This window comes from Citrus sinensis, chromosome 2 (genome assembly GCF_022201045.2).
Source record: "Citrus sinensis cultivar Valencia sweet orange chromosome 2, DVS_A1.0, whole genome shotgun sequence".
NCBI classification, from domain to species: domain Eukaryota; kingdom Viridiplantae; phylum Streptophyta; class Magnoliopsida; order Sapindales; family Rutaceae; genus Citrus; species Citrus sinensis.
The window spans coordinates 16,457,229-16,468,870 of record NC_068557.1 but is presented as its reverse complement, the minus strand read 5'-3'; the positions used below and the strand labels follow the sequence as shown (position 1 = coordinate 16,468,870).

General features: G+C 34.5%; 2 protein-coding genes across 2 annotated transcripts; one reads left to right on the top strand and one right to left on the bottom strand.

Moving 5' to 3' along the window:
• Positions 1–2,666, bottom strand: LOC127900377 (uncharacterized). The gene is made up of 2 exons (XM_052435260.1): positions 672–2,666; positions 1–586 (listed from the first exon to the last, which is right to left on the bottom strand). The coding sequence occupies exons 1-2, from the start codon at positions 1,519–1,521 to the stop codon at positions 267–269; spliced, it is 1,170 nt and encodes a 389-aa protein (XP_052291220.1). The 5' UTR covers positions 1,522–2,666; the 3' UTR covers positions 1–266.
• Positions 2,667–9,298: 6,632 nt separating this feature from the next.
• On the top strand, positions 9,299–10,899 carry LOC102608868 (coumaroyl-CoA:anthocyanidin 3-O-glucoside-6''-O-coumaroyltransferase 2-like). The gene has a single exon (XM_006469759.4). It carries the CDS (start codon positions 9,415–9,417, stop codon positions 10,804–10,806), a length of 1,392 nt encoding a protein of 463 aa, XP_006469822.1. The 5' UTR covers positions 9,299–9,414; the 3' UTR covers positions 10,807–10,899.
• Positions 10,900–11,642: the final 743 nt, after the last annotated feature.

Sequence of the window (11,642 nt, the reverse complement as noted above, 5' to 3'; positions counted from 1 at the left end):
AAGCTAGGTCTAAGTCACCCTCACGTAACTCATCGGGGAAAGTAGAAACCAGCCCGAATTTTCTCTTCTTCGAGCGAGGGGTACCCTTCGACCCGCTGTGGGAGGTACCCTGAGATTTTTCCTTTGGACCAGGAGCTCGAGGAGGTCGGGAGCCTTTCGGGGGTACCGCCGAATCCTGAGATCCGGAAGCACCGCCCACTACCGCTTGGAAGAAGGCGTCAAAAGCGTCACCCGTCGATTCCATGACTGCACCCAATGCACAAAAGTTACGTTAGCTGGACAAGTACTAAGTACTGCAAAAGTAAAAAAATAGGAAATAGAAAGCGGGGAAGCGAAACGAAGAATGCAATGATAATGGGGTACCCCAGTCCCATAAGTAACAATAGGATACCCCCCGACACCCAAATCATACATGAGTCACCCCCATGAGTAGGCGGAGGACTTCGGTCAATCAGCCCCGCTCTCCATAATCGGCTCTCATCTAGCACATCACTACCCCTCTGTGCACCTTGAAGCCTGTCCACAAACTTCTTCACCTCTCTCCCCACCTCCTGAACTGGGCATGATCCTTTAGCCCATGTCACACCTGCGAAAGCATAAAGAACTCAAGGTTAGCGAGACATTCAGGCGAAAGATTCTGATAAAGAACCATAAGTAAGGGAGATACTTACAGTCTACATTGAAGGAATGGGGAACCTCCACGGGGTCGCCATTCTCACCTAGAGTCTCTGTCCCCCACCTACCCTCAGCGACAAACCATCCCTTTCGGTAACCCTTCTTCAAGGCGGGGTTCCCCTCAACGATGTGGCCATGATCACCCCAGGGGGAGAAGTAAGCAATGCCGGGACTGTTAGGCTTCTTGAATTGGTAAAGGCCCCTCAACTCCCGAACAGAAATGTCGCGCTTCACGACCTCCAACCATAACACATGTAAGCCTGTCAGTGTCCTCCACCCTGGAAGGGATAGCTGCCCAAGAGCTACCCCCAAATAACTAAACATTTTCATAAAGAATGGTTGGAGGGGCAGACGGAGTCCTAGATCGAAGAGGTCAATATGGAGAGCAATCCCATCAGACTTTGGACACTCGGGTCGCTCATCCACGTGGGGTACCCTAAGCTGGACAGACGGATGAATATTGTATTTGGCTCTAGTTTGTTCTAAGTCCTCCAAAGTAGCCCTCCTAATGCCTAGGGAAAAAGGGTTGCTAGATTTTGAAGGTGTGGCAGGGGGAGATTTAGGCGGCTGGTCCGAGGAACGAGCTGAAACCTTAGGCTCGGTTGTCTTACCCTTCTTCCGAGGATAGGGGGTAGGCCGTTTACTAGGAAAGCGTGGGCTGACACGAGGGGTACTCCTAGGAGGAGGGGGCTCAGAATGAGAATTACAACTCTTTGAGGAACTAGGAGGGGACCGATCCCCCTCGCTAATGGAGATGTGGGAAGGGGAACCCCCAGGAGGGCTGTCAACCCTACCAGCCCCAACTTTACGTCGCTTCCTCACGGGTCCCGTGTGTTTCTTACCCATCTACCTTTCCCCAACAACACATCCACAAGCCCCCAACAACACATCCACAAGTTCCCCAACAATACACCCAACGATACACCCAACGATACACCCAACAACACATCCACAAGCCACATGTTTTCCAAACAGTAATATATCCATACCAAGCACCATCCACCACACATCAACCACCAAATGCAAACACCAACCAACAAAATAAAAAACAACAAAAACCAAAAATAAAATTTTCTTAGAGTATGCAAAATAGCGCCACTGTGAATGCGCCAAAGGAGGAGAAGCGAGGAGGGATACCTGTGATTCATCAATTCAGCAGATCGGGATTGATAATCGCGGCGAAATGAAGCTGCAGGCAACCAAAAATAGTGGGTAAAAATATGCAAGTATAAAAATAAAAATAAGCTTAAATATATATAGTTATTTATAAATAAATGAATAAATAAAATGAAGAACGAAGAAGCTGCAGCAACCGGCGTCGGCTGTCATGGCTGCAACCACCGAGAACCGACGCCAGAGATCACGAGAAGGATGCCGGAAACCACCAAAGGAGGACGCCGGCCAAAAAAAAAAAGAAAAAAAAAGAAAACGAAGAACAGAGAAGACAACACGGAAGGGGGAACTGCAGCCACCAAACCGACGCCGGCTGTCGTGGCTGCAAGCACCGAACCGACGCCGGCTGCAACCACACCAAACCGACGCCAGAAATCACAGAGAAAATTGCCTTGAACCGACCAGATCTGGAGCCCAAAACCGCCACTGCATCAGCCGAGATCCACGTCGGAAAACGCACCAGATCAACGCCGAGCGAGAGAGAAAGAGAAAAAAGAAAGAAAAAAAAGGAAGAAAGAAGAAAGGGAAAGAAGAAAGGGAAAAAAGAGAAAACGGGAAAGAAGAGAAAACAGAAGGAGAAGGAAATAAAAGAAAAAGAGGGAAGAAAGAATAAAACCTAGGGGAAGACGAACGGAAGTAAAAAAAAAAAAACGGGAAAAGGAAAAGACAAAGAGAAGATTTTTAGTTTGAAGTACACAAAGTTTAGTCAAGGGAAGAAGCTAAGCAAGGTACCTGCCAGTCCAGCCGCGTCGCCACGTGTCACTCATACAATGAGTTTCTTTTGCCTCCAATACTTCTCGCCAAAAAGAAAATAGGGGGATGTTGTTTGAGGGAAAATAGGAAAGGTAATAGAGCACCACGTGTCAGCCAATGGAATGATTTCAGCACAATCGAAGATACCTTGCATAATCCGAGGTGCTCGGCATGACTTGAGGTACCCTATATAAATAGAGGTATCCCACACAAATAGAGATACCCCATATAATATGAGGTACCCCATACAAATAGGGGTACCCCGCGTAATAGGGGGTACCCCACGTAACTCGAGGTACCCGGCAAAGCGGATGTAAGAGAATCCGCCGAAAATATCTGCCATGAGAAACGTCTCCGCCTCCTAAAAGATATTATCTGATTTTGTCAAAATTAGGAATCAAGAACGTCGTATCAAAAGGGGGGGGACAGCCGCCTGCTACTTCTGCCAAAAGTGAAGGACATTGTCCCAAGGACAGTGGTCCCCAGCCGCCTACCCGACAGCTACTGCAGAGGTACCCCGAACCACTCTCCAGCGCGTGCCACGTTTCCAAAAGATGAGATATGCCGCGAACATGCAGATAACGGCCCAAAAAATTATAAAGAGGTAAAAGGACGTTAGCCAAAAAGGGGTACGCCACGTGGCAGCTAAGGTACTCCATATATAAAGGCGCCTAGGTTTCACTCTCCACCATGCTCTCACTCACCATCAACACTCACACTCCAAAAAATAGGTTTTCTTCAACCTTAAACCCTAAATTTACAGAGGGTTGGCTAGCTCTCTTTACCATTAAAGCTTGAGTTTGCTAACTTGAGTGTCGGAGTGTGAACGCCGGGGTACCCCGGCTTCACCTCTAACCTCTATTTCACTGTTTTACAAGCGTGAAACTCATTTGGAAGGACACCTCTCTCGTTTCTGACCTTTCACCATTGTTACCACTCTCTCTCCCCTTCTCACCTCCCCCGAATTTCAGATACACCGCACCGCACAAAATAAACTAGTGAGGTACCCCATCTCCCCCAAAAATATAAATTTATTGTTCTAGATTGATTTTGGATTTTCCTACCCCAAAATCAGTTGAAAACATTTTCAATATTCTTGAGATGGGTGGGAGGTAGTCTCCCTTATCCTATATTTTGAACAAAATCATCATTATTCCTCTAATTTCTCTCTTTTATATGATATATTCCATTTTGAAAGAAAACAACACTATATATTAATCTCATCATAACTTTCTCGTAGCAATGAAAATATCTAAGGACGTGCAACTAAATATTGAGATAGTTATTAATATATTTGATTTTCCTTCACTCCTTTAGCATGGTGGTTTACCGTTTATTTCTTCCCTAAGTGATTCAAATTCCAAACAAAAATCAGATTTGTAGCCTGCAATGAGAAGACAGAAATGGCACTTTTTTTTTGGACAATTTAATAATAATTAAAATTTTTAATTGAAATTAAAGTAATAACAATCTAACGAGATAAAAAGAACAAAAAAAAAGAGCTAAGTAGCGTCATTCTTCATTTTATAATTTATATTTATATTTAAATTTTAATTGGAAAATATTTTCTTGGAAACTTTTAAAAAGTTTAAATCAGCAAAATAGAAATTATGTAACAAGAATAAAATAATTTAAGATTTTATGATTTGTATGCATTTATAAATATAAACTGAAAAAAAAATATTTTCTCTTTAGGATGAAATTAAATGGCAAGATGATTGATCTTAATTTTTGTGTTCGCATTTTATAAACTAACGTTGGACTTTTTTATTAGAGGGGGTGTTTCAAAAATTTTTGAGGGGTGTTGAAAGCGTCGCTCCCAATTATATGGTACTTGTCGGTCCATGTGGAGTTCATTCCACTTTGTCGAAGGTGAAAATGGACCTGACCGTCAGCTAAACTAGTTGGGCCAAGCCAGTGTTGACCTAACCCCATAGTAAAGGCTGATGTCTTTTGCGCTGGATTAAAAATTGTAATAAAAATATGTTTAGTATAGCTTTTAAAATATAATTTATTTAAGTAGAACTTTTAGTCAAATATTTTAGTCATTTGTTCGTCAATGAGAATTTTTATTAAAAATTATAAAAATTATTTTAATAGATAAAATTTCTAAAGTTATAAAAAAATGAAATAAAATTGTGAAATAAATAATGGGTATTTTAGATTATTTAACTCTTTAAAAAAATTATACGACCTCTACTCTGAAAAACCCAAATTTTAATTTTTTACTAGTAGATGCATAACAACTTATTTAATCCCCATGAAATTTTACGCAAAATATAATCAGACAACACTAAAAAAATTAATGAAAAGAATTTATTAGAGTAAAAAAATATTTTTGATCATTAGATAAGTCATACTAAATATGCACTAAATCTTAATGATTTTTTACATTTGATGACAAAATCTTCTTTAAAGAAAACAGGAAAAAGAAAAAAAATGTTTGGTGACAAAATAAGTTTGATGGATTGGATTGTTTCTCACAAAATTTACTATGATAAAATAATTTGAACATCCTTTGTTTCAAATATATTTTTATCATAAAAATACCTTTTCGTAATATCACTAAAAAAGACACAATTACATTAACTTAAAAAAAAAAATACTTTCCACACCCATTTATTACAAATTTCTTCATCAGTTCATCGTTGAGGTTCATGAAAGATACAAAACCAGAATTGTGCACTCTTTATTCGTACACGGATCAACAACAACCCAACACTTTCACCAACGAGATTTAATTACATCTAACAAATCAAATTAAATAAAAAATAATAATAGATCTCGTGATTTATAGCTTCCACTGAAGGTTCAAATAGCAAGAATGATTTGATAAAAAAAAAAAAAAAAAGCTAGAATGATAATTCATAAAGGGAAAGAAAACATTGATTAAAGGATTAAACAATTGCTGCAATTCTTAACCATTGTAAAGCAACTTATAATTTTTCAATAATAATAGTTATCAAATAATAATACACTTTCAGCCACAAATTATCCTCGAAATATTTTAATATTTTAAAAGAGTTGTGATCTTTTTCTTCAGATCTATCTTATATGTTTATTTTTAAGAAAGCAAAAATAAGAGAACAAAAACAAAGAAAACGAAGAATAAGAATGAAGTGGGTAAAAAAAATAATTGAGGCTATTTTTGAAATTTAATAAAGTATGCCAATTAAAAGTTTAGTTTTTAATTTTTATATGCGAGTGTTTCAAGTAACTGAGTATACAAAGTAAATTTTAAAGTAAAAATAGCCCCACCTTATCATTTATATATGGTTTAATGCTGAGTAAGGAGGACTTGTATATTGTGGGATCACAGCTTTTTATTATTAAAAAATTGTCACAAAATAAATCCATTATAAATTTATATAAATATCAAATATTATACTATTTACTTTTTAGTTTGTCTTATATATAAAAATTATTTTAGTAATTCTTACAAATGTAGAATATATAAACTTAAATTATATTGAATTAATAATTATTTAAATTATTGAACTAATGAATTATGTGAGTATTCAATTAATAATATACAAAATTTATATTTATTGATTTAGTATTATAAATAATTTTATAAAAATAATTTAAAATTAATCTAATTAGTTTAGTTCAACCCTAAAATGTGTTAAAGAGAAGATAATAAATTATTAAATATCACTTAATTCGATCCAATATAATAATACCGCATACAATTACTAATAATTTGAGTAGTTGTTTCACACTGATAATTTAAGTAGTTCTTTAATACAGGTACAAAAAATATTAGTTCTTTTACACTAATATATATTGGTTAATTTACTAAATAACTTCTTTATAGATAAATTAGTTAATGTTAAGAATATTATTAGAAGGGTATTATTATAAAAAGAAAGAAAAATAAGGATAAAAATATAACATATTTAACTATACAAATATTTTGAGATATATTTTAAAATTCGAGCCCGACCCGATTAGTGAAATTGAAGGCATTTCTGGTTGAGTCGGGCTTTTTTCAATCCCACACACTGCTTTCTCTTTCACCTCAGATATTTTGCTTTGTTTTATCCAATTTTGCTTTACTTTGTCTAAGTTTGCTTTATTTGTCAATGATGCGAAACAAAATTGCTTTGTTCTAGAACCATTATATATTTATATGTCCATAATTTTTCATAAAAAAGAAAAAAAAATTAATGTCTTATACAAATAAAAACACACAATTCCACAACTCAACATAAAAAAAAATCCATAATTTTTCTTATATGCATTGCACCCAAAATTACTCTTTTATATATACATGCATGTACATATATCCTCCATAAAACTAAAAATTCATAAATTTTCATAATTTTTTTTTGCAATTTAGGTTCGGGTCGGCTAGGGCCCAAATCCTAATATGAATTTGATCAAACTTTAATGGCTGACCCAAAACTCAAAAATTCAGGTAAAGCCCGAAAGATTCAGGTCGGATCCATCGGGCCAAAATTCGGACCAGTTCAAATTACCATCCCTACTGCATAGTGATGTGCAGTGGCCCACCTTGCACAAGTAATCAAACCTATCATACTATACACATTAGTTTATTACTAAGGAGACGTTTGGGAGAATTTGGGACCTCATTGTGATGCATTACAAGGGCCATTTAGGCATATTTAACAAACCCGAGATTTAGCTTTTGCCTCAGTTGAAGCAAAACTTAATGCCTCAATCGAGGCAAACCTATTTTATTATAATATTATCAAAACAAATTAATTTATTTTTAAATACTAATATAATAAATAAAATATAAAAATAAATTAATATTATAATATTATTTTATTTAATTGTATTTTTATTATATTAATATATTATATTTATATATTAATAATTAATATAAAATAATTATTTAATATATTTAAAATAAATTGAAATTATATTAATATAAAATTAATAGAGTACAATATAACACCAAAAACTATATAACATTATTATAAAATAATGTTAATGCAATACAACATAATATAATATAAATGTATTTGACACCCAGCATTACAATTCTTCATAGCATTAAATTAATACAACCTATGTTTGGCTAAAAACCGATTTTGTATTAGACCACATATTATATTCCTAGTGCAATACAATTAAAGACGCATAAACTAAACTCGTGGGAGGAATCGCGTTTAAGCATGATTGCATTAAAAGAGGAAAAAAACCAAAAGTTTGTCTTCTTTAAAACACGATCATGCCACAAAACACGACTTCTCTCTGCTTTTGTTCTCTTCTCCAAACCCAATCTTTCTTCCTCACTTAAGTTTTATTTGGGAGTAAAGCGCTGTTAACTTTTAAGTTACAGCTGCTGTTGATAATTACAATTTTTTATAGTAAATATAAATTTTAAATAATAATTATTAAAGATATAATAAATTTTTTATAATACAATTAAAAAATCATATCAACACAACTTTTAAATTATAGTAGTTAGTATTTATCAAATACTTTAGTACTGTAACTTTTTAAGTTATAATTGTCCAACCTCAATTCCAAACCTACCCCTAATCTATCGTGAACACCAACAGTCACAATCACTTTGAGTACTTGATGCTGTTAATGCTCTAGCACAACACCATATGTGCTCCACTAACTTTGTGTCCGGGGTGCATAGTTATTGCGCAACATCACAACAAATTATCAGACATGTTCTTTCCAAAAGAAAAAAAAAAGAGAAGAAAAGAAAAATTGGACCCAAACTTTTGCACTTAATTACTTAATCTTTTTTGCTTATTTTCTTTTTCCAGCATACTTCTCTCTTCTTTTCTTCTTCAAAAGACAATGATTTAAAGGGAGGAATAATAATTATAAATATATACAGATTTTTAGTGATTTTTTTTTTGTAAAAATAAACCAACAAATAACTAAAGGATGCAAAGTACTTAGAGAATAAAGAAAGGTTATGAATGATAACAAAAAAAAAAGAAAAAAGAAAAAAGAGGAAAAAGAAAAGTAGAGAGCAAAAAGAGGAAAAGCGAATTGGAGATGGATATTTAGTTATGAGATGGTAAAGGAGGAAGATAAGGATAAGGATGATGTGGAAGGATAAGATTGAAAACTTCATAATTTATAATAATCTTCACTTAATATTGGAGAGAAATTTATTATATCCCTAAATTAGATAGTTAAATAAATTTTTATTAGAAGGGGATTCGAGTCCCGACTATTATTGGGACTCGAACTCATACACCTAATAACCAATGGGATATAAGTCCATTGGCACTTTGATCTTCATTTCAAATGATATATATTTGAAAAATGTTGAAAAAATAAATGTTATGCAGTCAATAATTTTAAAATTTTAGAATTTTTTATATGTTTATGAAAAATTATGATTTTTTATATATATTTATACTAAAGAAATTATATGATAAATTTTAAAATTTAAGAATTCTATGTTTAGTTTTTTTAAGCACTAATAAATGTTGTTTTCCAAACATATAATTTACATTAATTACCAAAAAATTAATATTGTGCAATGTAATGCAACACTAAATGTAGTATAATTAGAAATTAATACAATATAATGTAAAACTAAACACTGTACAAAATTATTATAATCTAATGCTAATATAATATACCTGTATTAAAATAATATAATATAATATAACACAATATAATATACCAACTACATCCTAAATATCATATAATATAGTCGGCCAACCGCACTGTAAATGTAATGTAATATCTACTGTTTAAAAGAAAGTATGTGTGGTGGTGACGAGATTAAAGAATTCTTTTGTCTTTTGGTCCGACCTCACAGGCTCTATTTATAATATAGATCATAGAGCTGTTAATTTCGCGGTGATGGCTCAGCAATACACCGTCCAAGTCGTTGATGAAAGCCATATTGCTCCGCCACCGGGCTCAGTACCCCCAACAGTTATTCCTCTAACATTCTTGGATGTGTCATGGCTTTTCTGTTGCCCCATCGAGCGCATCCTCTTCTATGAATTGCCTTTTCCAACTCGTCATCTCATGCAAAATATCATTCCCCATCTGAAGCACTCTCTCTCTCTCACTCTCCATCATTTCTTTCCCTTGGCAGGGAATCTTGCGTGCAACAGCAAGCCCTTTATTCAATTCAACGAAGGCGACTCCGTTCGGGTCACCGTCGCTGAATCCGATGCCGATTTTGGCCATCTTGTTGCTAACCATCTACGAGATAATAGAGCGTTTAAGCCTCTCGTCCCGAAATTGCCATTCCCATTTCCTAGCGTCTCATCGGATAATAAGACTCCCGTTATGGCCATACAAGTCACTGTATTTCCGAACTCGGGCATCTCAATCGGTGTCACATTTATCCACGTGGCAGCCGATGGAAGCAGTTTCAATCATTTCATGAAATCTTGGGCGTCCATTCATAAGTCGGTAACAGTAAGTGAAACCTTGCCTCCCCTTTCACTACCTTGTCATGATAGGAATGTGATTAAGGATCCAAACGGACTCTTATTGTCTATTTACTTGAAAGATTGGAGGAGTGTGCATAATTCGGATGCCACTGCACCTGCTATTGATGAAAACGTTCAGGTAGATAACGTACGGGTCACGTTGGTGCCGAGCCGTGACCAAATTGACAAACTGAAACAGAGGGTCTCGGCTCAAATCAGAAGCGACGACGAATCACCGTCGCGTGTGTCAACGTTTGTGGTAACTTCAGCTTTGATGTGGGTTTATATGATTGAGTTGCAAGAGAGTGAAAGTGAAATTACTGATGGTGACATGATTTACCATTTTGTCCCTGTAGCGGACTGCAGAGAGCGGTTTGAGTTTCCAATACCGGCGAGTTATTTTGGGAATTGCCTGGCGTTTCTTTTTATATCAGCTAAACGAAGTGAGCTGATGGGGAAAGAGGGGGTTGTTTTTGCAGCCAAAGCTATTGGAAGAAAGATTGGTGAATTGGAGAAAGGGGCGTTAGTAGGGGCGGAGAAGTGGACGTCAAATTTGAACGAAGTGGTGAAAACGGGGCGGGTACTTGCAGTAGGCGGGTCACCGAAATTTGGTGTATATGAGACTGATTTTGGGTGGGGCAGACCCAAAAAGTTCGAATTGGTTCATTTTGGTGCTTATGGATCCTTCTCACTTGCTGAATCCAGAGATGAAGAAGGTGCAATTGAGATTGGCTTAGTAATTGGTCGAGATAAATTGGACTTGTTCAATGTTGTTTTTCAACGACGCTTGAATTTCAATTGCCTTTGAAGAGGTATTTAATATTGGGTGATAATCGAACTATAAACTCTTGTATGAATTGTTTAGATTAAATAGTTCTTGACTTATGTGGTTTATATTTAATTTTGTATATTTCTTTTCCAATCAACGATTTTAGAACACATTAATTTGTATTAAATAAGTTCAAGAGTTTGTAAATCTATTATAACTCTATCATCATTCTTAAATATTTATTTCTTTTAAAAAAATTACTTGAAATGAATAAGGTGTTTTTTCATAAAACATTTATGACTTTTTTAAAATTAAAATTGCAATTCCTAGATAATTAGTTAAAAAAAAGTTAATGCTATGCGTATTTTGTTTCAATATTATGTACTTAACCACATGGTTGATAAATAAAAATTTAAATATTATATTTTAACTAAAAATGTTAAACGCGGGATCTCGGTATAAAATTTTGTTAGAATGTATCCTTTAAAATTGTATAAAAGTGTCAGACATAAATATTTTATAGTATATTAAAAATACATGTCTACATTTGAAAGAATTTTAAAATATATTAAAAATATCATGTCATTTATAGAATAAATAAATAATATTATATTATGTGTTTATTTATTTTAAAAGACTGTTAAGAAGTTATATTAAATTTAATTATATATATTACATATGTAATAATTAATGGTATGGTCTCTAATATACCATAGACTTTCTTCCACCTTGGGCTTGACTCAAATTTTAGCTATAAATATTTTTTTAATTAAATTATGGATAATTAATAACTGTAAAAATTCTAGTATATTATTTGTTGACACGCTCAATCGTGTGAGTACGTGGATCAGCCGACGTATCTCGTCTCGACTACT

What these genes read in the sequence shown, in the direction of transcription:
- LOC102608868 (XM_006469759.4), top strand. Translation starts at nt 9,415, where the DNA reads ATGGCTCAGCAATACACCGTCCAAGTCGTTGATGAAAGCCATATTGCT.
- LOC127900377 (XM_052435260.1), bottom strand. Translation starts at nt 1,521, where the DNA reads ATGGGTAAGAAACACACGGGACCCGTGAGGAAGCGACGTAAAGTTGGG. An exon ending in CCATTCCTTCAATGTAGACT is followed by an intron (nt 587 to 671) that starts GTAAGTATCTCC and finishes ATGCTTTCGCAG; the next exon opens with GTGTGACATGGGCTAAAGGA.